Here is a 26,192-nt window from a genome sequence, read left to right on the forward strand (position 1 = left end):
GACAATCTAGCATTGAAATATTCATGATCTAAAAGGTAAAGATATTGTAATTTCAAGTACATATCAAGCGTAGAAAAAGATATTGCAAGACATTATCTTTCTTAAAAAGCATCATGATGAAGTTTATATGCCATTTCATTCACGTTATACTAATCTATAAATTTTAAGATATAAGTGAAGAAACTATCAGGATATTAAGAGTACACAATTTAGTAGGCAGAATATAAAAATCATATCAAGACATACCTATCAAATCAATAAATTTAGTGGTGAATCTGTAGATTCACTTGTGATTATTATACCATAGATTCACTCCATAGATTATTGGATTCTAAGATTCTAATCGGGGAGTGATGACATTGATAACTATGGATTGAATTTTTTAGGAAGGGAGGGGGCAAGTTAGATATAAATAACATATTGATATATTACACATAACATATGGAAAATATAGTACTATTATATATGTAAGTGATATAAAGTCCAATCATTTTTTGTTGACATGGTGATAAGTTAAATAGCTATTTCTCACAATTTGGAGACAAGAGGGTAACTTTTTCTTAAAAGAAATTGTATCATTCTACTTACGAATACAAAGTTTGGGTTTTTTAAATCATTTTTCACATCTATTATCTTCTTCCTTTTATTTTCTCAATGTTTCCCTGTTTAATGGTTTCTTATAATTTTTTACATTTAACATTTTATCTACATGTTATTTCTTCTAATCTAATGTCCTTTTGGTCTTCGGCGCTTTTTCCCATTAACATTTTTATTGGCATTACTTCATTGGTTAAGTTTGATACTTTTGTTTGGGCTTAATTCCCTAAAAAATCCCCAGCTTTGGGTTAAGTCCCAAATCTGCCATGAACTTTTTTTTGTCTCAGAAAAAATCATAAACTTTAAGTCCAGTCCCGAATCTGTCCCGAATTTTGTTTTGTGTAAAAAACAAATCACCAACATTTAATTTATTTTAAAAAATATACCTCGATGATCCAGTCCCAACTTCACGCGATACTTCCATATCGATAACAAATTCACATCAACAGAGTAATGGGGTTTTTGTTTTAGACAAAGAAATGTTCGGAGCAAATTTGGACTGAACCTAAAAATTAGGTTTTTTTTTAAATTAAAAAAAGTTTTTTGGGTAAATTTGTTATCGTCCCTAACTTTCATATCCTAGAATGATTTTATTTTGGAGAATTTCAATAGTTTTTATTTGGTTTGATTTGTTATTGAAGTGGAAATGCGACGTTGGTCTGTACTTATCGCCCCATTACTTTGCTGATGTGGATTTGTTATGATGTGGAAGTACCATGTCAAGTTGGGACTGGATCCCAGGGGTATATTTTTGAAAATAAATTGAAATTTGCTGATTTTTTATACATAAAACAAAGTTTGGAGCAGATTTGAGACTGAACGTAAAGTTTGGGGTTTTTTCCGAGACAAAAAAAAGTTTGGAGCAGATTTGGGACTTGACCTAAAGTTTGGGATTTTTTAGGGTATTCACCCCTTTTGTTTGTAAAATGAAAGGGGTGAATAAGTTTTACTATACTAGGTATAGAAATTAGCTAGAAGGAAAATCCCATGCGCACTTTCGTGGGTATCATAAGAAGTTACTAAACAATACTTAAAGTAATCGACATATGTAAATTTTGCAAAATTTTATCTCATTATTAATTGTCAATTTTACTTACTTGCACACTTTCATATGTTCTTTTAAATACCCTTGCATTGAAGTAATTTTACATCATATTAATTATTTATTCGGGAAAATTGTCCATTCAGTCCTAAAGATATTGTACGGATGCCAATACAATCCTAAATTATCTAATTTTACCAATTGAGTCATAAATCTTTGTACGAAATTTCAACAGTCATTTCAGTTAAATTTGCCAATTACCCTTCCATCGAGTCCTTTTTACATCATCATATTAAATATATATCTAGGAAAATCATTCAATTAGTCCTAAACATATTGTACATGTGTCAATTCAGTCATAAATTATCCAATTTTACCAATTGAGTCCTAAACCTTTATGCGAAATTTCAATGCAGTCATTTCGATCAATTTTCGTCGGGGCACGACGCTACGTTAGCGATTTCTGGCGAAAATTAGCCAAAATGACTATGTTGAAATTTCGCACAAATGTTTAGAACTAAATTGGCAAAATTGAAAAATTTAGGACTACATTTGCATTTGTTGAATCAATTTCGGACCGATTGAGTAATTTTCCCTTTTATATCCTATAGTGGTACACTCTTAAGTTGAGATAATGGCTTCGGAAGGTTGTATTTACCATGATATTCACAGTAGATGTAAACTCTCAAACAACATCGAGGTCATAACTATTATGATATCCAAGATGTCGAGTGTATTATATGCAATGTTTTAATCTTTCCTATAAGACACACCAATCTCAATTATCATTGATCGAGCATTTCTTTCTTCACAGTTTTGTTTTTTCGGTCGAAACATCTTTTACATCGAGAGCCAATGACTACTACGAATTCTTTTATCGAATGTAATTGTAGATTTTGCCATATTGAAATAACTATATGAGCTAATGATTACTAAGGACATAATTGTAAAGGTAGGTACTAAGCACATAACTATACTTTGCTACTTTTACAGCTTTAACTATAAAAACATTCCGTGAGCACATTACAAGTTATGTAACTTTATCCATATTCACACAAGATAATCAATAATTCCCAAAGAATGTGGACATAACATAATAGAATAATAGACTTAACTTATCAAGTGAAAAGTAAAAACCATTAAAGTTGTTTTGGAAAGAAAAAGAGGGTTCCCCCTGTAGAAAAATGACACATGTCAGTCCCAAACATTCTCTTTCGACAGCGGTCGTCATCTGCTGGACTAATATTCCTTCCTAGAAGGCCAAATTCATCCAAACAATTGAAAAGGAATCCTTATTCTAATGGGCGATATTCACTGGAACGAGAATTCATTTGATGATTCCTTATTCATGGAAACCAAACGAGGCCTTTGGATATTACCCAAAAAGCTGCAGATCTATTATACAATATTTAGTTTGAGTCATAACTGCTTCGTTTGCTCGGAATCTGCGAGTCGAAAGTTGTCGAGAATGTCACTATAGGCTTATCAGTGTATCTAAAGCTTACAAGTCGTTTTACATAAAGTAGCGAATGCCTGAAACACAAATCGACCAGAAGTTCACTTGAGAAAGGAGTAGTACTATGGTGGGCTATGCGGAGTCTCTGTCTTTTACCCCAGGCCCAACTTGCCTGTTTGCTAAATGGCCCAACTTGTCTAGCTAGTTCTTACCTAAAGAGATATATGCTGGTCTATGACGACATATTTAAGTCGAACACGAAAATCATTTGTACTTTCATATGTAACATCAGGAGAACTCAACAATTCAAATGTTTTTACGGATTTAAATGAGATTCTGAGGAACTCTCTAAAGTTTGTGTTATTGCATGAAATTACCTACTTTAAAAAGTTAGTTTTGTGATTTCAATCCTCGAAGTATCTTGGTTTGAAGAAGCTTGATTGATCCGTCAATTTATGCATGAGCGGAACAAAACTATTTTCTTTAAACATGGGAATCCCAACTTCGGCATTTTTAAGAGACTAGAATAGCATAGATTAGTTCCTTGGCTAACATATGATAATATGGAGACAGTACCAGACGAAGGGAAACAGAAGGACTTAGGAACAAGAATCTTGCTCCAAGATAACGCAAACAAACCTCGTCAATCTCTTTGTTTATTCGATAAAATGGCAACAAAAGGCCCTGAGAGGCTCTTATCGCCCGAAGCACAAGCGCATTACAAGCATATGAAAGTAAACAGAAGTTAGCTCTCTTGCGAACAAAGAGGCTAATATGTTAACAAACCGAAAACGCACAGAAAAATGTAAACACTCTGCCACGCCTTGCACACTCCACAACCGAACATGCTCCGAACTGAAGCTTTTTTATTTAGCGTTAGCGTTGGCTAAGGGCTTCACGCGTCGCAAGCCCCCTTCAATCAGGATCGGAATGGCAACACGTGAGGCTAAGATCGTGCCTCATGAATCGGCTACAATCAGGGCAGTGAAATCCCCGAGACTGGTATAATGTGGGACGCAGACGTGCAGGCATATGGACTGTCCTTGAGCGTCTTTATACTTCTTCTCGAAACCTTTTGCAGGAGCTGTCAATCCATCCTTGGCAACCTCATCCCTCACCAATTTTAAATCACTCAAAAGGCCTACATGCTCCAACAGCAGCTCAGGCCCTTTGGCGAGTATTGCAACCACGTCTTTTCGACAGGCTTTGTAGGCTTCACTCATCTGGTATACTATGGGATCGCGCAATGGGCTGCTTTCAAATTTCTGAATTTGCAGAGCTTGCAACCTACAAATCAAGCAACTCCTCAAGAGGATGCGGAAGTGCTTCATGTCCTCAATTAGAACTGCCCTAAGGTTAGGAATTCCGCCACCGACAGCACCTGCTGCCTCCACAGCAGCAGCAGGTCCTCCCCAAAACAATATGTACTCATCCTTAATCTGTATTAACATGACAAATGTTAGGTGTGAATTTACTGAATCAACTTCAAAGCATGAAGGCAAATTTGCACATGAAAACTGTGCGCGCCCCCAACCAAAACTAGTCGATAAATTTAGAAAGACGAGTGTGTTTACCGCATCCAATGTCCCCTGCTGGACTACCCGTTTTAATACAAGCTGAACCCAATTACATGGCCCCCTCCACGGATGGGTACTTTCATTCCCTGTGTAAGGGAAAGCGTCTGTCCCCCATATCCGTAGCATGGGCATGGCATCTGTGTTCTCCACCAAACCAAGCGAGTCCAACACCACAACCATGGTTTCTCGCTTGAAACGCCACTCTTCCTTGATATATGTAGCGGCCCACTCATTCATTTTCTGTGGGTCTACCCTATAAGCCCATGGCATCAGAGAATTGAATTTTGGCAGTGGTTCCAAATTCTCCGGCCTCGCATCCACAATAGGGATCCAAACAAGCTCATAGAGCGTCTCCTTCTCGGTTTGAATCTGGATAGAAACAGCTTTTGGGTCGTCCTCGGGGCTTATTCGAAAGCGCTTAGTTTCATCATCATGAATAATTCTAAGAGTCTCAATGTCATCCCTAGAGATGTTTTGGTCCGATATAATCAGCAATACACTCTTCTTCCTGAACAACTCAAACTTGACCTGCAGATGTCCAGTCAAGAAAAGAAGGGAAGTGTATAAGCCGGTTAGCAACATAAGCAGAAGCAATCAAAGATCCAGAATAATGAATGAGTTTGATACTTCCCAAAATTTAACAAAGACATATTTATGCATTAGTTGAATTTTTCTCTTTTGGTCTCCATCTGGTACTCTCGTAGGATATCAGGTATGCTCTGCCAGTTAACTATTACATACCAAAAATAGTGTTAAACTGGGTGACCAGTCTGGACACATCAGAAAAATTAGGCATATTCTCTCCTTCTTCTATGACATATCTATACAAGCAAATGATAAATGGAGAATTTCTTGGCTTCCTGCCTTCCTGAAAAATGGATAAACTACAAAAAGTAAGGCCTAAAGGAATATAATGTGTTCCCCTCTGCATAATTGTTGCTTCTGCTGTATGGATTTCCTAGAAAATAGATTGAAGAAGGGGCAAAAATTATAGATTCTGCAGAGGGCAAACCGGTGTGTCATTGGGACCAGTAACAATTGGATCCTGCGAGGAATCCTTCGCAGTAAGCAGTGAAATCAGAAAGTCCACGATGTCCACAGGAGCTTCGACCTTTTTCACGTACTTCTGATACTCCTCCATCTGGCCTAACATCAATGAAATGGACATTAAACCATAGAAGAGAAGAAAATCAACGCACTAAATCAACTATCTATGAACTGGGCTACCTATTTTCCTCTCGCAACTCTTGACCGCTCTGAGAACGTCACTCTTCGTGTCCGACACGCTCAACGCAATAATATCCAGTTCTGATTCTGCCAACCTGAGATCATTTCTGTGACCGTAAATCACTACACCAAAAACCAGAACCCCGTATTCTTATGCATAACCATGCAGTACCAGGAAAACACACAGTTATACACAAGGTATATAGCAGAGCAAGTGCATATGAACAGTTGCATGATTCGAATGCGAGTGTCATGCTACCCCATTTTTCAAAATCTAAAGGGTCTTATAACAAAGACAGAACAGGCGAACAAAAAGGTGCATTTCCTCTCGGGGCATTACGAGAAAAACACATGGCGTGCTCATGCAGTATCCGCGAAATAAACCACGAAGCGCAGATCGTACTTATCATCATTGATAAGCCGGGCGAAATAGTTCCCGGCGGCCAGAATGGCGACGATGGTCTCGCAGCTCCACCTGGGTATTGTTCGAAATGCTGTTGCCAATTCAGGCACGTGCTTCCCGCGGTTCTGTATCACCAGCTTGGAGAGACGAACCAAGTGAGTGGTCAACTCCAAGAGGTCGTTGACTACCTTGTTGAGAGGAATCATCGCCGCCGCCTTGTTCTCGTCGGATATGAGCTTCTTCTTGAGCGAGCTCAGGCCCTTCAGGAGGCAAGTGGACAGGGCGTTCCGGCCGTCGGAGGGAGCTTCGGAGATGAACCAGAAGTCGCCGTATTGCAGAGCGAAGGCCGCGAGGACCAGCAGGACTTGGGTGGTCCATCGATAGCTTGATAACTTCGAGAAGATCTGCAGCAACCTCGTCTCTACATTTTTGCTGCGCGCAGCCTCACATGTCATCTGAAGAAGAGGAGGAGGAGGAGGTTTTGACTTTTTTAACTTCTGAAATCAAATAAAAGCATCCCAAATATATAAAGACGTATAAATAATTCAGCATAGATCATTATTTTGGAATTGTTATATATATATATATATATATATATTAATTTCTTGATTTTGACGAGGAATTCAGAAATAATATGATTAGCTTTATAACGTGATATGACTCAAATGTTACACAAAACTAAATACGTTAAAATTCATTTGTGCATACTACTGTCTTAGTGGCATCTTTCTTTATTAAAAACAAAACCCTGGGATTTGGATCATAAATAGTTAAAAATAAGTTATTTTTAAAAGGCTACTCAATTTTTATCTATAAGAATGCATTTGTTTCGTGAAAAATATTTTTCAAGAAATGATCGCTTGAATTACTTATAAAAATAAATGAACGAAAAATATTTTCACCGTTCACCAAAATATTTAGATATGCATTATTATCGAAAATGAAAATATTTTTAATTGATCAATTATTTCAAGCTATACAAATGATTATTTTTAGGAAAAATATTTTTAAATCAAACGGACCATGATTGCCCACTTATATTAACGTTGGGGCCACGCACACCTATCATGCGAATGGAGCCTCACTTGATGAATGTAAACGGGCCGGTTTGCATGTATCCGTAGAAAATTAATCGGGTCGTAAACATCCGAATACCCCATGTTACAAGAATTAATAGTAACAACAAACCTGGCAGCAGATCCAGTTAATCAAATGCGAAATGTTGCTGGGAATAATGGTTTGCAGGTCATCTGTAGGAACCTGCAATAATAAAATCTCAAACAATTGGTGCAACTTCTACACAAATCATTCCTTAGACCTACACTAGCCTTTTTATTACTTGATCTGATAGAATAATTATATATTAAACCACACATTCATCTAACAGCTTAAACTTTTAGAACAGTTAGAAGTGGTCCTATAAAATCTCATATGGTATCAAAACAGGAGGTCCTGAGTTCAAATATTTCCAGGCCCCATTTGCCTCCCTAATTAGATGTGTCCTCACTTAGTACTAGGCAAAAAGACTAGACTAAGTGGGAGGAGGAGTGTTCGAATAATTAAATATTAAATCACGTCTTCATTTAATAGCTTATACTTTTAGAACAGTTGATAGTAATCCTACAAAATCTCATATAATCAACAAGCCAAATTTTGTTTTATGGATTTGGTTCAATTGATCCTACATATGCACATAACCAGTGTCTTAGGAATGACGTTTGTTGTGTTCAGAAATGATACCGGTCCCTATTCAATACCTTTTTGTTGCCACTGTCCTTATCGACGAGCGGGATGACGCCCGAGAGGATGTTGTTGACGATGCCAAGGAGGTCATTCACATTGCACTTTTCTTCAACAGAGGAATCATAAAAATGCTCTCCCACAATCCGGTCTATGAACTGGTAGTTGTTGACGAAGTTGATGATGGCCGAAGTGGCCACGATACTCACCGTGTCGCTGCCGCGGGAGGGGTTGGACAATGCCCGCTTCGCCATGTTATCCTCCAAGGATGGAAGGAAGGAAAACAAGAGACCAAGTAAGGCTTAATAAGCAGGACGAAGAAGAAGAAGAAGATGAGTGAGGTGCATGTTTCTTTTCTCTTGCGTCCGTCTCTTTATATAGCCAACCGTGCAGCATCCAATGCATGCATGCAAAGGAGAATAACACCGATTAATAGGAAAAGAAACATAGTTGGGTCCCAGCTTAATACACCCTTAACACAAATATGTTCCCGTACAAAACGTATTCTTAATTGAACAGACGTATAGTCGATGACCATGAATGCCGATATGTGCTGGTTTTTAAAGATATAACGAATTAAATATACATATCAAAGTCGGATTCGAAATATTAAAGATAAAGTCAAAAGCCAAAAGCTAAGTTCACCCCCACACCCGAAAGCTCTCTCTGATCGACATGTTACTCTCGAGGGTGTTGCTTTTCACGAGCAAGATGATACTTGGTTGTAATTGCTAAGGAAAGAACATAGCATCTAGAAAGTAATCACTGTCAGAAATCGTATCGTGCTGCACGTTTCCTACCCCTTTTCAATTTTACAATGTTGGATTATGTTCAACGTTCAGATAAGATTAGGGCTGCGATACTTTTGTAACATTATCCATCCTCGCTTTTGATTTTGTATATTGAGCTTTCTTTAGGCAATGGAGGTCTGTCTCAGGTTGAGACAACAAAGTTGTCCGAACAATACCTTTGTTTTTTTTTTTTTTAATCTTTTGTGTACTTATTTATATTAATTTACAAGGACCACATGACATCCCAATGTAGCAACAGACCCATGTGAAAGCACTTGTCTTCCAACGTGACTCTGTGAGTCAAGAGATGATAAACGCGTTCTTTGTCCATATCTTTGACGGGTGCCGAAAGAGTGAGGCAATCTATCGCGTCGCGACTCTTCGGTCTTCTGGAGTGACTAAGAACGAACAATGACCATCACAAACAATGATTTCGCAGTGATGTCATCGGTTCCCTTATCTACTGGAGAGTAGTCTTTGCTAAGGACCTCCTTGTCCTATCTAGGAAGGCAGGACCTTGAATCGCGAGGCTTCGGGCTTAAAAGATAATTCCTCATAAACATGGACGAAAATATAGTTCGGGAATAGCAAAATTTATGTGTGGCCCCAGAAAAGTGTCCAGACGTATCGATAATCATAAAAAAAAAATTCTAATTGAACGTACATATAAAACTTATGTGTTTACAAAGTTTAGAATTAAACTAAAATTTCGAAGGCTCCAAATTTTTTTTTGATAGAAGTTAGAAGTCGAGAGACCCATCATACTTCGTTAAAAATGTATGCATTGTGGCTTAGTTTGGCACTAATCTGAATTATGTAGTCTGATGAGTTTGATGTTTATAATTTAAGAGTCGTTGATCAGTATTCGACATTCTGAAGATGAATTTTCAAATAACTTGAGAAAATGCATTTTCATTGTGGCATTCTCCAAATGAATTTTCACGTCCATCGTCGATTCTTGGTTTAATTTATACGTTCGTAGGATCTAATCAGCTAAAGGAATTCTGCTTCGGGACAAGTTACATGGAATACATCATTAGCATCCACGAGAGACACGTTTTAGGAGACAAGTGCTTTCACATGGGTCCATGTCAGCGATTTTCGGCCACAATTGGCCAGATGAATTCAATTGGCTCAATTGGAATAGGTTTAGAACTTTTTGGGTAACTCTCCCGTCAACATTTTGATGGGTGCTGAAAGATAGAGGTGATGGAGTGGCTAAGAACGAACGATGACGATTACAATGATGTTCGCGGTGATGTCATTGGTCCCCTTATCTACAAGAGATTATTTACAAAGGACCTCTTTGTCCTTTTAGGAAGGTAGGACTTCTTTTTTGTCGAAATAAAATTATATTTATTACTCAAAAGAATACATAAAAAGTACATAAATTTCATAACAAAGTAAATCGAAGCAGAATAAAGCCTAGAATACTACAAAACAAAGCCAAATCCGTTAAACAAGGAGGATCGATAGAGCACCGACAAGATTAAGCACACACTCATTCCATAACAATGGATCTGTCAAGCAAAACATTCGATAGCTGATCACTGGATCTCGTATTATTGTCAGTGATGAACACACACCGGAAATTTATTCTCCAATTACTTCAACGTTGCCAGTTTGCGGTGTGCTTCTAGATTCGGCTTTCTCTACACCATTGTCATACGGAGACAACCAAAATAAGTTGAACAAACATAGATAAAAAAAATTGGAAGAGCAAATCTTTGTAGTTCAGCGAGACGCTGAGAGGTCCTGCGATCACCATTGAAATTGGAGACAGAGGACCTGTACACGAACAGAGCATAGGGGTATCGAATCCCTAGAAACATATTTATTGAAATCTCTTATCTAGATCGAGAGAGGATAACTCCTACATTTAGAACCAGATCGGGAGAGTTAAAACTCTTAGATCTAACTCTCCCGGATCAAGTTCTAGATCAGGAGAGAAGAAAAAATAAAAAAAGAACAAGAAAACTAAAAAAAATCAATAAGAGAGGGAGGGGAGGGTGAGATTAGCTCAAACCGTTCTCCATGACTGATGGTTGAAGAAGATGATAGAGAGGACAAGAGAGAGCGAGAGAAAAAGACTTTTCAGCTACTCCCCTCGGATGGCGGAGTTTTGGAAGGTAGGACCTTGAATCGTGAGGTTTTGGGCATAAAGTTCCACTTACATGTAAAATGCGGACAAATCGTTTTCTTGTATTAAATCCAAAGGTTTTTCTCGAATTAGTTGTCAGGTCGAAATTTATGATACGAAAATACAATTCCTAATAAATATGGAGGAAAATGCATCTCAGGAATTCGAAAATTTAAGTGTGGCCCTAAAAAGTATCCACACAAATAACTTGAGAAAATGCATTTTAATTGTGGCATTCTCCACATATAATGAATTTTCGTGTCCATCGTCGACCCGTGCAATTGTGAGAGACCAAATATGGCTTAAGTTTTGCTTATAAGATCCTTTGTTAGTAATGCATTTCAACCTGACATTTCCTCACGTCTAATGACTAAACTTGAGGAACCTCCACTTGTGCTGCTAATCATTTCAAGCCTATTCTTTAGAAAAGTAAGCATCCATATGGTTTTTGTCTAGATCTATCCAATTATTTTTATCATGATATATTCAAATTTTTCGTTTCCATTAATCTCGATAGATGTTACGTAAACCATCCTGTTCATGTGGATTGGTTGAAGTTTCATCCATACATGACGGGCATGGCCTCTAAACCGTGACAAAGCCAATATCCTACTGAAAGGGGGAGCATAATCTATATGTACTCTAATATTTGACTAATATTTGCTTTTACATAGAATGATATAAAATGTGAGATAAAATAATATTTATTTATTATTGAGTTTAATTAGTACATAGTATCGTTGACAAAACTTACAATGTTAGTGGTTTCGGTTAGTTAAAACCTGAATTTCGTCAGAATTTGTTAGTCTTTCTTTGTGTAAATTAGAAATGATTATGTTAAGAAACAAATGTCTCCTATCTATCGTCAATCACAAAAAATAAATAAGGAATTTAATTTGTCATACTAATAAATAATAAAACTAGTTTAAACCTGCAGACGTAAAAAAGAATCGTGACAGCTTAACATGAAATTTAAGAAATTGGCCAGAAGATAATTCCTAGCACTAAAGAAGTTTAAATAATTATTCTTTTGGGTTTATTTATTATAAGTTGCGAGGGCTAAAGAGAGACGGAGCCCCTGCTTGACCGCTCTAGCTCCGTGGTTGTGTTTTACTCTGAGTGAGAGAAGTTGTGATATAAATATACATTCTATCTGTCACATCGAACCTACATATTTAACCACCAAATTAACCTCATAAGTATGAGATTTCCCTAATTAAACGTTAATCCATATAACGGATCAACTCAAACAAAGTAGTGTCATTTCATCGAAATTCTAATTATATGTAGATATCGACCTATTATGTTGTTGGCAGAAGGACTTTGGAGATATGTGAGCATTGTGATCTTCACGTGCACCAATTGACATAAAGTCAATTTTCGTCTCTCTATCGAATATCTTGAAGGAGGATAATGTGACCCACTTGTGCATAGACACATGTCAAGTACTTCTTGAAATCTTTCATACGAAAATCAAAAGCACCTGCACTACCTCCAACATTCTAACCCACCTCCGACGAGTTTAGTCGCCGTACCCTTTTTCTCTCTTTTGTTTTTGTTTGTCCATTTCAGAATCGACAAATTATAGATCACCGCGAAAGGATGTTAAGTTTGAGGCCACCGATTTTGCCTATGCACCATCGTCCAAGATAAAAATACGCGGAAGAATAAATCGTGCAATTTCTATATATATATTGATAAAGAGTACATTAGCATAACTACTTCACCCGGGTGTAGCAATAAGAACTCCACACCATGCCACGGAATATTCCGGTTGTGGGTATGTCTAGTCCAACTTTGCATTGTCGATCATATCAATGTTATGGCAAACTAACCACCAGGAGGTCTGCTAGAGTTTGGCCAACCGTCACTAAAACCCCACCAAAATGTCAACTTCCAGCTACGTACGGGCCTCTTTCGTTATGGTTCGATTCACGGTTTAACTTATACGTCCGGAGGATCTAGTCAGCTAAAGGAATTCTGCTTGGGGACAAGTTACATGGAATACACCATGAGCATCCACGAGAGACACGTTTTAGGAGACAAGTGCTTTCACATGGGTCCGTTGCTATATAGTGACAGAGAAATAATTTCTGTACGCAATAAAAGTGGGATTCTAAATATCAAAGAGAAATAATAAGATAATCTTGATTGCCTATTTTGTTCTTTCTCTTCCACACTTTTGTGCTGCTACGAATCCTCCTGAATTGTCTTCTTTTGACCAAGAATATCTCCCTCTCGATTTTTTTTAAATTTTCTTATTGCAATATGGGCTCCAGTCATACTTCTTCTGACCGGGAACTTAATAAGGCCTCACTACCTTGAATTTTAGTCAAGTAAATCAAGCTTTTATGAATTTCGACTACCCGAAGGATAATGGGCTTGGCCAATAATTTTCTTCACCGCGGGCTTCGTCCAATTTCATTAAGTTCAGAGCCATCCATTTAAATTTATCTGTTGCCGGTCCAATGCAAATGTAATAATTAAGCTATGTGATAAATGCTCCTCTATGTCATGCAATTTTAATATTTTTGTTTAGATAATAACCCCCAAATTTCTATGCAATTTATTGCTAAATGATTGGCCAAAATTTTAATGTCAACATATGGCATTCGCTTATCATGAGTCGACCATTGATGAGAGCTCCGCCGAAGACACTACTCCCTCGCTGGTGAAGGCCACGGTAAGAGGCCATCACAGTTAGCTTCTCATACTCCTTACTATGCATATGTGTAATGCGTTTTTGTTGAATTGTTTGCCGTTGATTTAGTGATTTTTAGTTGATGTTGGAAATTTGTCGTTGACGTTAGTTTTGTGGCCAGAATAAATGATGACCATGGTGGCCGACGATCTGTTGATGGCCGTGAATGATGACAGCAAAGGTAAGTCAATGTTGGTAGCCGATGGCCGGAGAAGTTTTGTTCCGGCGAGCTCGAAAGAAGTCCCGGCAAGCTTGAAGGCATGAGGAAATGCTCTCGGTGAAGGAGTCTCGGGAGGAAGATGTGCAGGAAAAAGAAAAAAAAAAGAAAAAAGAAAAAAGAAAAATAGAAATAGAAAAAGAAAATAAAAAGGAAATAAAAAATTAGAAAAGAAATTAAAATCTGGATATAATAAGAGTCGGGTCGGATCCAATCAATAGAACCGGGTCAGACTTGAGTGTTGTGGGCTGAAGGATGGGCCGAGTAAATGGGCTGAATATTGATGTGTTTGGATGAGCTTAAGTGAATTGAAGAACAAAATTAGAAATTGGGCTTGAGCCTCATTAGTCCATTATTATATTCGGACCGGGTCTTAGAGACTAGTCCGAATCCAAACCCAACCCGGACTTCTAGAGTTCGAATCAAACCAATGAATCGGACCGGTTTCCCTGACCCGGTCCAAAATCCATTTTTCAATAAAAAAATAAAAAATTTACAAAATTTATAAAAATTAAAAAGTGTGGGAAAAGCTAAAAAGGAATTAGAATTCACCTAGTTTAGGGCTTTTAATAAACATTTTAGATTTAAACAAAAATTGAACCCAAAATTGAATAAGCCTTTAAGGCTTTACCATAATGTCGCGACCTTACCTTAGGTGCATCACCTAGGGGTTCGGTTAATGGATTATTAAGACTAAACTTAGTTCAGGCTCTTCTAAGCCTATACCAATTCGCAACTTAGGTTTAAGTTTTTAACATGCAATATCATTTTAATTTGGAGTAACCACTAATCTATTTTTTGGTGGATCAATTAGAAACCCAAGTAAAGTATTTGGAGATTTACTTTACTCTTACAAACCAGAAATTATGAGTTTGGGAACTTGATTACGCTAGATTACTCTAACGCCCTTTCGGTACATTTTCTCTTTTATTCAAAAATGTTTAGCAGGTAGCTTAGATAGATTTTAAATCCATCCACTAACATGTGAGGTGATCATGCAGGTGCACAACCAGTAATGAAACACCTAATATTCAAAGCAATGAATAAATTGCAAGATAAGGAGGGTGCACTTACCTCGAAGTAACGAAAACATATGCAATGTTAGCTATAAAATCACATTATCATCCTAAATATGATTCTAATTAACATGCAATTCCACTAAAATCTTTTTAAGGTTTTCTCTTATTTAAATGAGGACTAACCTATATGCAATGCATGTAATGCACTTACTCTAATGCGATTATGTACAAAGCATGCCTATACTAACATGACACGCAATTCTTATTTAAATGACCTAACATGCAATTTCTAAGGACGAGCAAAATTGATGACATGCAAGCGATAACATGACAAGTCATGAATGACGTGACAATATGACATGCGACATAGCATACGTGAATGACGTAGCGAGATGACATGCAACATGACATACGTGACACGTGGAAATGACATGGCAGTGATGATGTAAGCATAATGCAATTAATCTATATGACACGCACATAATATTATTTTTTATTTTTGATATTTTAAGACATGGAAGTTTATCTAAATTAGAGATAGAATCTTACTTATTCCGCACGCGACATCCACGAAGAATTTAAATAAAAGATTACGATAATTTAGAAAATAACCCATTGTCTTACGGGTAAAATTAAAGATTATCGCAATCTTAGGCACAACATCCAATATAAGTTAAAGTAATTAAAAAAATGATCAGAAATCTTTACAGATCAAATTAATGATTAAATTGACTCTACCCAATAATGCCCTAATTGGATAATGCTTAAATCTTGATCCAATCAATTAGATAACACAATCTATCCATAAATAACAATTGAGTAATTTAAATCAAATCGGATAGAATCGTTACCAAATTTAGGCTCGTGACGAGGGACTTTCGGATTTGTGGCTGTCAGTAAATGAAGAAAATGGAAGAACTTTTTCTTCTATTTCCAGAATACAAGTACATTTAAACATGGGATTTCAATTTCCTATTCTACGCAATTAATTAAGGACTGAATCAATTAGCCTACAATCTAATCACAGTCAATATCCTCCAAATCTTCAATCATATCTTCAATACTCCCCCTCAAGTTGACAATCTGTATATGTCAAGAACTCCTAGCTTGCTCAGTAGATATGAATGTTGTTTTTGATAAAATGCCTTAGTGACAATGTCTGCAAGTTGCTCCATAGTTCCGATTCCTTTTAAGACGAGTATCCCTTCTTGGATCTTATCTCGAGTGAAGTGACAATCGACCTCTATATGCTTCATTCTTTCGTGAAAAATTGGACTCGTTGCTAGCTTGAGTGCAGCATCATTATCACAAAACAACTCGCTTGGTCCATTAACCTCTACTCCAAGGTCCGAGAGTAGGCCTCGTATCTAGACTATTTCACAAACAGTTTTCGTCGTGGCTCGATACTCAGATTTAGCAGATGACAATGATATAGTTGACTGTTTTTTCGTTTTCCACGAAAATAAGGACTTTCCCAATTTGATGCAAAAACTAGTGATGGATCTCTTGGTCATCGAGCAAGTAGCATAGTCTGTATCACAATAAGCTATCATCTTCATGTTGCAGTCACGAGACAAAATTATACCAAGTCCTGGGCATCCCTTCAAATATTTTACCACTTCAGTGTTGCGTTCTTATGAGACTGTTTCGGACTACACATGAATTGACTGAGTATTTGCACTGCATAACATAAGTCAGGTCTTGTCATAATGAGATATATCAGTTTCCCAACAAGTCGTTGATATCCCAATGGATCCTTAAGTAATGGATCCTCGATAGAAGAAGATGAACCCATATCATACTCTTGTGTTGTCACTTTAGTATTCTGCTCAATAGGTATGACAGTTGGTTTACATCCTGCTTTAGAAACAATCTCCAAGATGAATTTTCGCTGACTAAGGTTGATACCTTTGTTGGACCGAGCGATCTCAATGCCAAGAAAATATTTGGGAGGTCCTAGATCTTTGATTTGAAATGTAGAATGGAGATATTTTTCGAACTTTTCAATAGCATATTCATCATTTCCCATGATAAGTATATCATCAACATATATCGATAAATAAATCGATGATGTACCTCTAGTCCTGGTAAACAAGGCATAGTCATGTTTGGAGTGCTGGAAGCTTGCTTCTATGGGCACATTAGTAAATTTGGCATACCATTGCCGAGAAGCCTGTTTAAGCCCATAAAGAGATTTACAGAGACGACATACTCGAGACTCCCCCTCTCTACGTAAGCCCTGTGGAAGTTCCATATATATTTCTTCATCCAAATCCCCATGTAGAAATGCATTATGAACATCCATTTGGTGCAATTGCCAATTACGAAATGCAGCAATTGATATAAAGGAGCGAATGGTTACCTCCTTGGCCATTGGAGAAAATGTTTCATGATAATCAAAATCTTCTTGTTGTGTGAATCCTTTAGCCACTAAGCGAGCCTTGTATCGTTCAACAGTGCCATCCACTTTATATTTGATTTTGTATACCCATTTGCACCCAATGGTTTACGACGTGGGGGTAAAGGTGAGATGACTAGCAAGGATCACCTAGAGGGGGGGTAAATAGGTGATTTGAAATAATTCTTGATCAATTTAAAGCGGAAATAATTGATCAAAGGTAAAGTCTGAACATCGTTCAGATTTTGAACAATCTTTGAATAGCAAATAAGTAAATGTGCAATGCAATAAATAAAATGAGTTTAAGGGATGAGAAAAATTGCACACAATACTTATAGTGGTTTGGCTGGATTTCACTAGATGATCAATCAAGAGATTACAAATTCTGAGTGATAACTTTCTGACAAAAATATGTCACTCTTTCTCACTCAATCACTCTCACAATCGTTTTCTCCAGATCACAAATTTCGGCTCAAGAAAGACAAATCACACTGGTCAGAGTATGCTCAGACTTTGGAATAAATGATTCTAGATATCGTTTTATCTTCTGCTCTTCAAAACGTCTCCTTTTATACTCCTCTATTTCCAAACTAGGCATTGGGCAATCTTCAGAGGATCATCTTCCAATCTTCATCTTGGACAGATTTGTATAAAAAAGGATTGAGTAGCCGTTGAGTGACAAAGTTTGAATCTCGCTAAATCTGGTCGCCCATACAACCAGAACTTTGGTTTCCATAAGCAGAGCTTCTCTATATATGAAGAAAACTTGTCGTAAGGTTGATTGTCAATCAAATAAAGATATTTCGTTATATAAATATTCCATGCAAAATAGTCTTTTAAGATCGAATCAATCAATACTATCCATTTGTGAAATCCAAGCTAAATTACAAGCCGTTGTATACGTTTTGAGTTTGCGACAACGTTTGGATAAAGTATCATTCTTATCTCGCATTCAGAACTTGAGTCAAAATGATTTGTTCCGTAAAATCTAAATCTTTTGATTCCAATAAACTGAAGTTCTTCAACTGCCGTATACAAAGTCTGAACTTTGTTCTTTACAGTGCAGAATCTGAACTTCTCCTTCTGATTCACATAAAGTCTGGACTTCCAGAATATAACTTCCTGGACTTAGAATACTTTAAAAGCATTTGTCAGACTTATAAAAAACTCATGGCTAATTTGTCAACATCAAAATCTATTAGGAGGTTTTCCCAATAAAAGGAACAATGCCCCAAGTATGGTTCTTTATAAGTGCATGTAACTTAGTCTCCATAGCATATTCCCAACGAGGATCAGATGCTTCTTCTATATAAGAGGATGGTTCTTTTTCCTCAGAAATACAACTTATGCAATACATATGTTCTGGAGATAATTGGCTAAACAAAACATTAGAGGATACTGGATAGTGTGTACCTAGAGAATCCAATGTAGGACAAATATAATCCTTGGTCCACATGGGAGGACGGGTGGTACGTCCAGAACACTGAGGATATTCAGTAATCATTTGTCCGGGAGCTGTTTGAGAAGATCCTTCAATAGGTGGTGGTGGCGATGCCACTGGTGAAATAGATGGGTTATCCTCCGATGATGATGAATGATTCTCCTGAGATGATATCACTGGGGATCGAATAGTTTTCTTTAAAGAATCCAGAGTTGTTGACAGAACTAGCTGTGGTGTAATAAGAACACTTTGAGGAGTTATGAATAAGGCTGCGCATGGCAATCATTCTGTGCTCGAGAATAGATTCTGCTCAGAAATGATTCTTTTTTATTCCGTGCCCGGGAATAATTTCTAAGCATTTGAAGGCATTTGGTAACTGCCCAAAATTTCTATTCTTAGAATAGAAAAAGAATAAAAATGCGTTTGGTAGCTACACAAAATTTCTTTTTATTAATAATATTTTAATAATATTTTGAATTTTTTAATATTTGTTTCTTTTTTTTTTTCCTTTCCTTCCTTGGCCATGGCCGGCGAGGGCGTCGCGGCCTCGCCGATGGCGACGGCAAGGTTGGCCTCGCCTTGGCTGGGCGAGGCTTGACCTCACCGGTGGCGACGATGCCAGATCTGGGCGAGGTCGAGCCTTGCCCAGCCAAGGCGAGGCCGATCTCGCCCTCGCCACCTAGGTCCGTCGCTGGGTGGCGACGGTGAGGTCGGCTTCGCCTTGGCTGGGCGAGGCTCGACCTCACCCAGATCTGGCGATGCCGACTTTGCCGTCACCAGATTTGGGCGAGGTCGAGCTTCGCCCAACCATGGCAAGGCCGACCTCGCCGCCGCCGCCACCCAGGCGAGGCCTCGCCATCGCGGCCACGAGCCGTTCTCTTCCAGGCGGTGAGGGGGACCCTCGCCGGCCCTAGCCTATGGCCGGTGGCCGGCGGGCCGGAGGCAGGCGGGCGGCAAGCCGGGAAGAAGAAGAATCACAAACCAAGAAAAAAAAAGAAAACCAAGAAGAATCAGAAATGGAAAAATTGTTCCAGAATAAAAAAAAACTACTTTTTTTTACTTCTTAATTTTGTTCCAAAACTAATTCTGGGAACAATTTTTTGCAAAATTGTGCCCGGGCACGAAAAATTTAACAAACAGATTTCTGTTCCCAAACTGATTCTAGGAACAAAAGAACAGAAATTTTCACTATTTGGCACGTTGCGAAACAGGCCCTAAATCACTTTCTGATAAGAAGGACCTGTTGCTGAATGATGAGATGGATGATTGAGATTGAGATCCCATCTCACGGAATGGAAACACATCTTCGTGGAAGATAACATCTCGGCTTATGAAGAAATGTTCTAAAAATATCTCCATAACTTGATAACCTTCCTGTAGAGAGGAATATCTCATAAAAACACATTTAAGAGCACGGGGATCCAATTTATTCTGAGGGCCCATAGTTGTAATATAACATAAACATCCAAAAACTCTTAGATGGTCAATTTGAGGTTGTTTGCCAAAAAGCATCTCAAAAGGAGTTCGACAATCAAGAATTCGAGTTGGCATGCGATTAATCAATGAGGCTGCCGTGACCACACAATCGCCCCAAAAAATTTCAGGAATAGAAGCTTGGTATTTCAGAGTTTGAGCTACTTTCAAGAGGTATTGATGTTTCCACTCAACAATCTCATTCTGTTGGGGAGTGTAGGTGCATGAGCTTTCATGAAGTATCCCTTGAGAGGATAGAAAAGAATTGCACTCACCGGTGAAAAACCTGCATCCATTATCAGTATGAATTCTCTTGACAGTTTTATTAAACTGATTCTTGACTAAGGAGAGAAATTTCAATATATGAGAAAATGTTTGTCCCTTGGATTGCATAAGAAATACCCAAGTGGCGCGAGTATAATCATCGACAATAGTGAGAAAAAAATGGGATCCATCACGATGTGGAGTATGGTATGGACCCCAGATATCAATATGTATTAAAGAAAAAGCACTAGTAGCTCGAGATGTACTGATTGGGAACGGTGTTCATGATTGTTTAGCCAAAGGGCAGATTGGATACTTTGGATAAGGAAAACGAGCACTGTGGCCCAGACGTTGATGAGAAATAAGAGTTTTATTGCTAATAGTGGCATTACAAGAGATGCTCTTATTCAACAAATCAAAATCTTTCCAAAAATATAATCCTTGTGCGACACTACCCAAGCCCATTAGTTTGCCAGTCGAAAGGTTCAGAAAGAAGCAATTTTGGGAATTGAATATGACATCACAAGAATTATCTTCACAAATTTTGGACACATAAATGAGATTGAACTCAAAATTAGGGATATAAAGAACATTCTTGAGTGTAATATTTGGGGTGAGATGGACAGTACCAACTTTACTGACATAGGTGGTGTTTCCATTTGGAAGACGAATAGAAACGGAAGGATGGGCCTTTTTACAAGAAAGAAATTTATCACTGCAAATTATATGGTCACTGGCACCCAAATCAATTATCCATGCATCAACTGAAATTGAATTCCTTTTTTAGAAAGAAGTACCTAAAAAACTCCCAATCTTGTTAGTAGTTCTTAATTGGCCCAGAGCTTTCATGATATTCTCGTATTGATCTTGAGTGTCTGATGCATTTTTTCGGTCCCTTGTGCCGAAACCTGGTAAGCAGAAAATTCTCTTTCTTTCTTTTCTTTGTCATTGGGCTTTCCATGTAATTTTCAGTATGTGTCAACAGTATGATGTGGACGTTTGTAATATTCACAAAATTTACCTTTTGTTTTGAAATTTTGTCCACCATTTTTTTGTGATGACGTGGTGACTCGCGAGCCATTGGATGGTTTATAAACCAGCGCTAATGTGGCTTGATATAAGCCATTGGATTCGGAAGACTGGTCGATGAAATTATGGCCGTTGGATCTAGATCTTGCATTTTGGCTGTTCATCCGAGAAAACCCTTTAGGGTTATTCTGGTCCTCCATCTAAACGAGCACCGCATGATGCTCTGGAATAGCAACGCTCCCAAAGCTTCCAAGGCTTTGACCCAGGGGCTTCGTCGGAGCTGCGAGGGTGACGCCTTTGTTCCGTCCGTGTTCTGCTGCGGCCAATCGCTGGCTGTCCTCTTGGACGGCCAATTGATAGATTCGGCCGAGCGGCGGCATCGGCTACATCGCCAGAATTTGTGATGGGAAAGGTGAGTACGTCTCATTTAATATGAGTAGAAATCGAGTCACCTTTTCCCTTTCTTTAATTGCTTGGTATTGTCGGAGAGTGGCCTCGGGTCACTCCAGTCGTTCCTCAGCGGCCTTGAGCTCATTCTAAAGGGCCGAGAGTCGGTTGAAGCAAGCGGTGACCGAGACGTTCCCTTACTTCAACTTCGAGAAGGCCTTAGTAAGTGTGAATAATTTTGCATGGTCGAACCTCCCATACATCTCGCGTATGTTTTCCCACATTATCTTTGAGTCCTTTGTTGGTGAGAGCCCGGCAGAGATGTCGGGAGCCAAACAATTCCCAATCCAAGTGCGAATCAATTGATTGCACCTCCGCCAATGACGCTGTAGCCGTTCTTCGTTTAGAAAGTGGACAGCTCCATCGATGAAACCATCTTTGTCTTTTGTGACTAGCGCTTGCCGGAAGTCTCCAGCCTAGGCATTGTAGTTGTTTGGTCCGACGAGCTGAAGGTTGATCAGCCGAAGCTCAAGTTCGTCGGCCGACAACGTGTATAGAGGGTCGCCGGGCTCAAGCGGCCGCCACTAGTTGCAATTCCGAAGGGTAGATAGCCAGGTTGGTAACCGGGTTGGAAAACCTTGTAGGGATTCGTCATTGTACCCGATTGAGTAAATTCGGGTCTGTGACCCGTATTTGTCCAGTCGGATCCATTATTCGGGTCGGTTCTAGAAGCAAAGTGAATGGTTCCTCCTCAGTTGGGTTGAATTCCAAAACCCTGAACTCGTTCCTCTCCGGGCGGACCATATTGAAGCCACGCTTGATTGGTCCTGCGGCCCATTGGCCTTGAACCAGAAACCATTGGACTAGTAGCCACTGGACCGGGCCGGGAATCTGGACTGAAGGAGGTGTGGATCCTACTGGATGTTGAGCAGGAGTCTCTTCTATTATAGTCGGATCATTCTAATCCGTGATTTGAGCTCGTGGTGAGTTCCCATCGGAGTTTGTGTTTTGCAAGTTCTCCATGGTATCCTAGAATATGAATTTCTATCGAGGTACTGAATTGTTTTGCTATTGTAGGGCTACAACAACAATTCAGAAGACAAGACCGGAGGCAATTCCAGAAGAATTTTTTCGGAAGCTAGGCCAAAAAAGATAGCTTTGATACCATGTCAAAAAATGAAGAAATTGGAAGAACTTTTTTTTCTATATCCCGTATACAAGTAATGATGAAACATAAAAACAGGAAAGAAAATATATGGGATTTCAATTTCCTATTCTACGTAATTAATTAAGGACCGAATCAATTAGTCTATAATCTAATCACAATCAATATCCTCCAAATCTTCAATTATATCTTCAATAGTGGCTCACGGTGCAAGGCCTGGTGATTGGCCGAGGAAAGGCTGCCGGCGTGAAAAGTAATAGCTTTGGTTTGCTAAACCTACAAAGGGAAAATTAAGCGCAAGAGCGAGAGTTTCTCTAGTGTGGTCGACAAACCTTGGACGCGCAATGAAGGACTGCAGGAAAACGCTAATAACACATTTTGGCCTTTGTTCCCTTCTTTCCACCGAATCAGCCCACCAGGAATCTCCATTCAAAATTTGACTTTTGCTCTGACTAAGCCATGGAATAATTCCACAATCACCTCTTGGAGCCTCCTGGATGTTCCGAAATCTTTCTGTCCTGGCTGAGACTGGAATTCGTGGGACTGAGGATGGTTTGTTATAGACTGAGCTGGACTTCACGCCAAGGCTATGGGACATGATGGTTACACTGGGAAAGCTGTGATGCGCACTTGAAGCTTGCCGGTTTTGCACCAGTAATACCGAATTGGATCACAGGAGTGTCGTGGACTGGTGTGGGGCAAATAAACAGCCACAATGTCAATCATCGAAGAGGCTCGGCAACGGCAGCAGGTTTCACGGTGGAACAGCAGACTCGACTCGCAGCTGTGGTGATTGATGGCCGTCGATAATGAAATTGTTGTTGTAGAAGCTCATCATCGGAGACTAAGATGACCGCAGCTGAGTGATGGTCTCGGCCGAGGCTCCTTCTCTCTCTATTGTTCTCAACTTCCACGACTTTCTCTCTCTCAATGTGCCGTGGATAATTTGAAGCTCTCTCTCTCTCACTTCTGTGGCCGTGTTTCGATATGTGTGGCCTCTCCTTCAATTGTGAATCCTAACATATCTATTTATAAGAGTTAGCCAGAGTTATCTTGCAAGAGCCAAGATATATTATTTCCTAATTCTGATACTCAATTTAGGTGATTTTCTGATTATTTCCTCTAACTGAATATTTGTAGAATAATATGAATTATCTTCCAAGTATATTATTTAATAATTCGATAATTCAATTATTCTAACTGGCTCTATAATACAAATTTTGGCCATATACGTATTCAATGGGCTTGGACATACATTTAATCTTTGGGTTGAGTCCATTTAATTCAATTAAGCTCAAAATCATTCACTTAAGTCCATCTGCCGTCGGTCTAATGCAGATGCAACTATATGAGCTATTACTATAAATGATCCTAAAATCTATATGCAGTTTAATTATTACTTTTGCTAGGGGTCGGGATCGACCCCTAATTTTTCTATGCAATATATACCTAAGTGGGTCGCCAAAATTTAGGTGTCAACACATAAGTTTTTAAATGCTTTATGTTTAGAAGACAATGATAGGTCGATGTATGTGCACTTTCATTTCAATTTTACTTGATTGCGGATTTTCAATACATTAATTGTTATTTTCCCTTTTTAGAATGGTTAGGTTAAATCATTAGGGTTTCAATGAAAACATCGCATGGACACTTAGTGGATGAAAACACATGGACTCATAATTGGTAAAAAGACTGCATGGTCACTTTAGTGAACAAACGATCAAATTTAGGTACCGAAAGAGCATTAGTTGAATACATAGTGTAATCAAGTCCCCGTTTATAAGAATCTCTAGTTGTGCGTGCATCGAGACGTCACTCCCACGTCTTGATTAGGGTTTCTAGCCGAACCTCAATAATGGCTAGTGGTGACTCCTAATGAATACATAAATTAGAACAACCAATGCCACGCAAGTTGACATAGGCACAACTTGCCACAAACCAAATTGCCAAGCACAATACTGCGGGGAATATATTTCAAAACCGTGATAAAATCTTCCTTTTTTGGACAATCTCATGGGAACGTCGACTGGAGTGAGTACACATACTCAGAAATCATAAGAATCATCTCGAGCAGAAAAATCGGAGAGGTAATTGAACTCATTGGCATCGTAAGGGAAAAATTCAACACTTTCTAAATTGATCTCCAGAAGTGCTCGAAGATGAAATGCGAAAGAGAAAATGTCCTTAGGGACATTCAGAGGAGAATGACTCAGCAACTAACACCCAAGAGAAAGAGGAGTAGGTGATCGAAATGCTGGTAGAGCATGATGGTGAAAAACACGAGGCTCGCGATTGGAAAGGGACGAGAAATACAAAACCATCTAAGATTGCAAAAGCTAGAATGGACCAAACAGGATAATGTCTTCTTCGGACCTCATAGCTAAAGATGCATGAGCGAAACCTCTATACAATGTAGCAATAATAAGTGGACCCAAAGCAATTGACTTATCTGCTGCAACGTTAGAGGCAATATGAAGAAAATCCCTAAACACTTTGAGTGACGGATTAAAAATGATATACTTGGAAACCCAATAAAGCAAGAAAGATGTGTGCTCGTTAGAATCAATTGGACCAGAAGTGTGAAAAAATCGATCAAGGAATCTGCCATGAGCAAGGGCATTATCAAGAACGTAGGGGACCTCAAGGGAGCCCATGTCTTTTACAGATATGCCATTGGGAGAAAAACAAGCTATGGCATAGATATCTAAAAGAGTGATTGACATAGGATCTCAGGGAAAACAGAAATAGTTGGTCGACGGAGGCCAGAAACTAATGGCGGCGTACCACCCGCCTGGGTGGCGCTGCTGGAGCGCGCACTCTTCCTCTCGCAAAAGGTTGAGTGTTCGAATCCCGGGCGCCGCAGGGTGACTTAACCGGTGGCACGTGTGTGGTGGCTAGCACGTGTCGCCCCCAGGGTTTACTCCCCGGCTGTCGGCCGTGCGGGGGTTCCCTGGGTTATCAAAAAAAAAAAAACTAATGGCGGCGCCCAGAAACCCTAAGTTTAAGTCGTAAGATAACATGCTAACCTCCAAAGTAGTCATTATATCAGCTCTTTTCCAGGCAAGTTGTACCCATTTATCATTCTTCATCCGTAAATACCACCTATAGAATTTCGCTTCAAAAGA

General features: G+C 38.8%; 1 protein-coding gene and 1 long non-coding RNA gene across 3 annotated transcripts; one reads left to right on the top strand and one right to left on the bottom strand.

Moving 5' to 3' along the window:
- Positions 1-3,728: 3,728 nt before the first annotated feature.
- On the bottom strand, positions 3,729-8,377 carry LOC115692445 (protein SIEVE ELEMENT OCCLUSION B-like). Its single transcript, XM_056311171.1, has 7 exons — positions 8,060-8,377; positions 7,491-7,562; positions 6,303-6,757; positions 5,900-5,994; positions 5,685-5,818; positions 4,670-5,200; positions 3,729-4,534 (listed from the first exon to the last, which is right to left on the bottom strand). Exons 1-7 carry the CDS (start codon positions 8,294-8,296, stop codon positions 4,055-4,057), a joined length of 2,004 nt encoding a protein of 667 aa, XP_056167146.1. The 5' UTR covers positions 8,297-8,377; the 3' UTR covers positions 3,729-4,054.
- A 13,403-nt stretch (positions 8,378-21,780) lies between these two features.
- On the top strand, positions 21,781-23,186 carry LOC130140079 (uncharacterized). Of its 2 annotated transcripts, XR_008818077.1 has the most exons (3): positions 21,781-21,927; positions 22,025-22,885; positions 22,980-23,186. It is a non-coding gene; the product is annotated as an uncharacterized LOC130140079 (long non-coding RNA). The 2 variants fall into 2 exon arrangements; XR_008818076.1 differs by lacking the exon at positions 21,781-21,927 and having other exon boundaries at positions 21,934-22,885.
- The last annotated feature ends 3,006 nt before the right edge of the window (positions 23,187-26,192 follow it).

The sequence above is a fragment of the Syzygium oleosum genome, unplaced genomic scaffold (assembly GCF_021117445.2).
Source record: "Syzygium oleosum isolate NSW1041296 unplaced genomic scaffold, Sole_v2.1 Sole_v2.01, whole genome shotgun sequence".
In the NCBI taxonomy this organism is placed as follows: Eukaryota; Viridiplantae; Streptophyta; class Magnoliopsida; order Myrtales; family Myrtaceae; genus Syzygium; species Syzygium oleosum.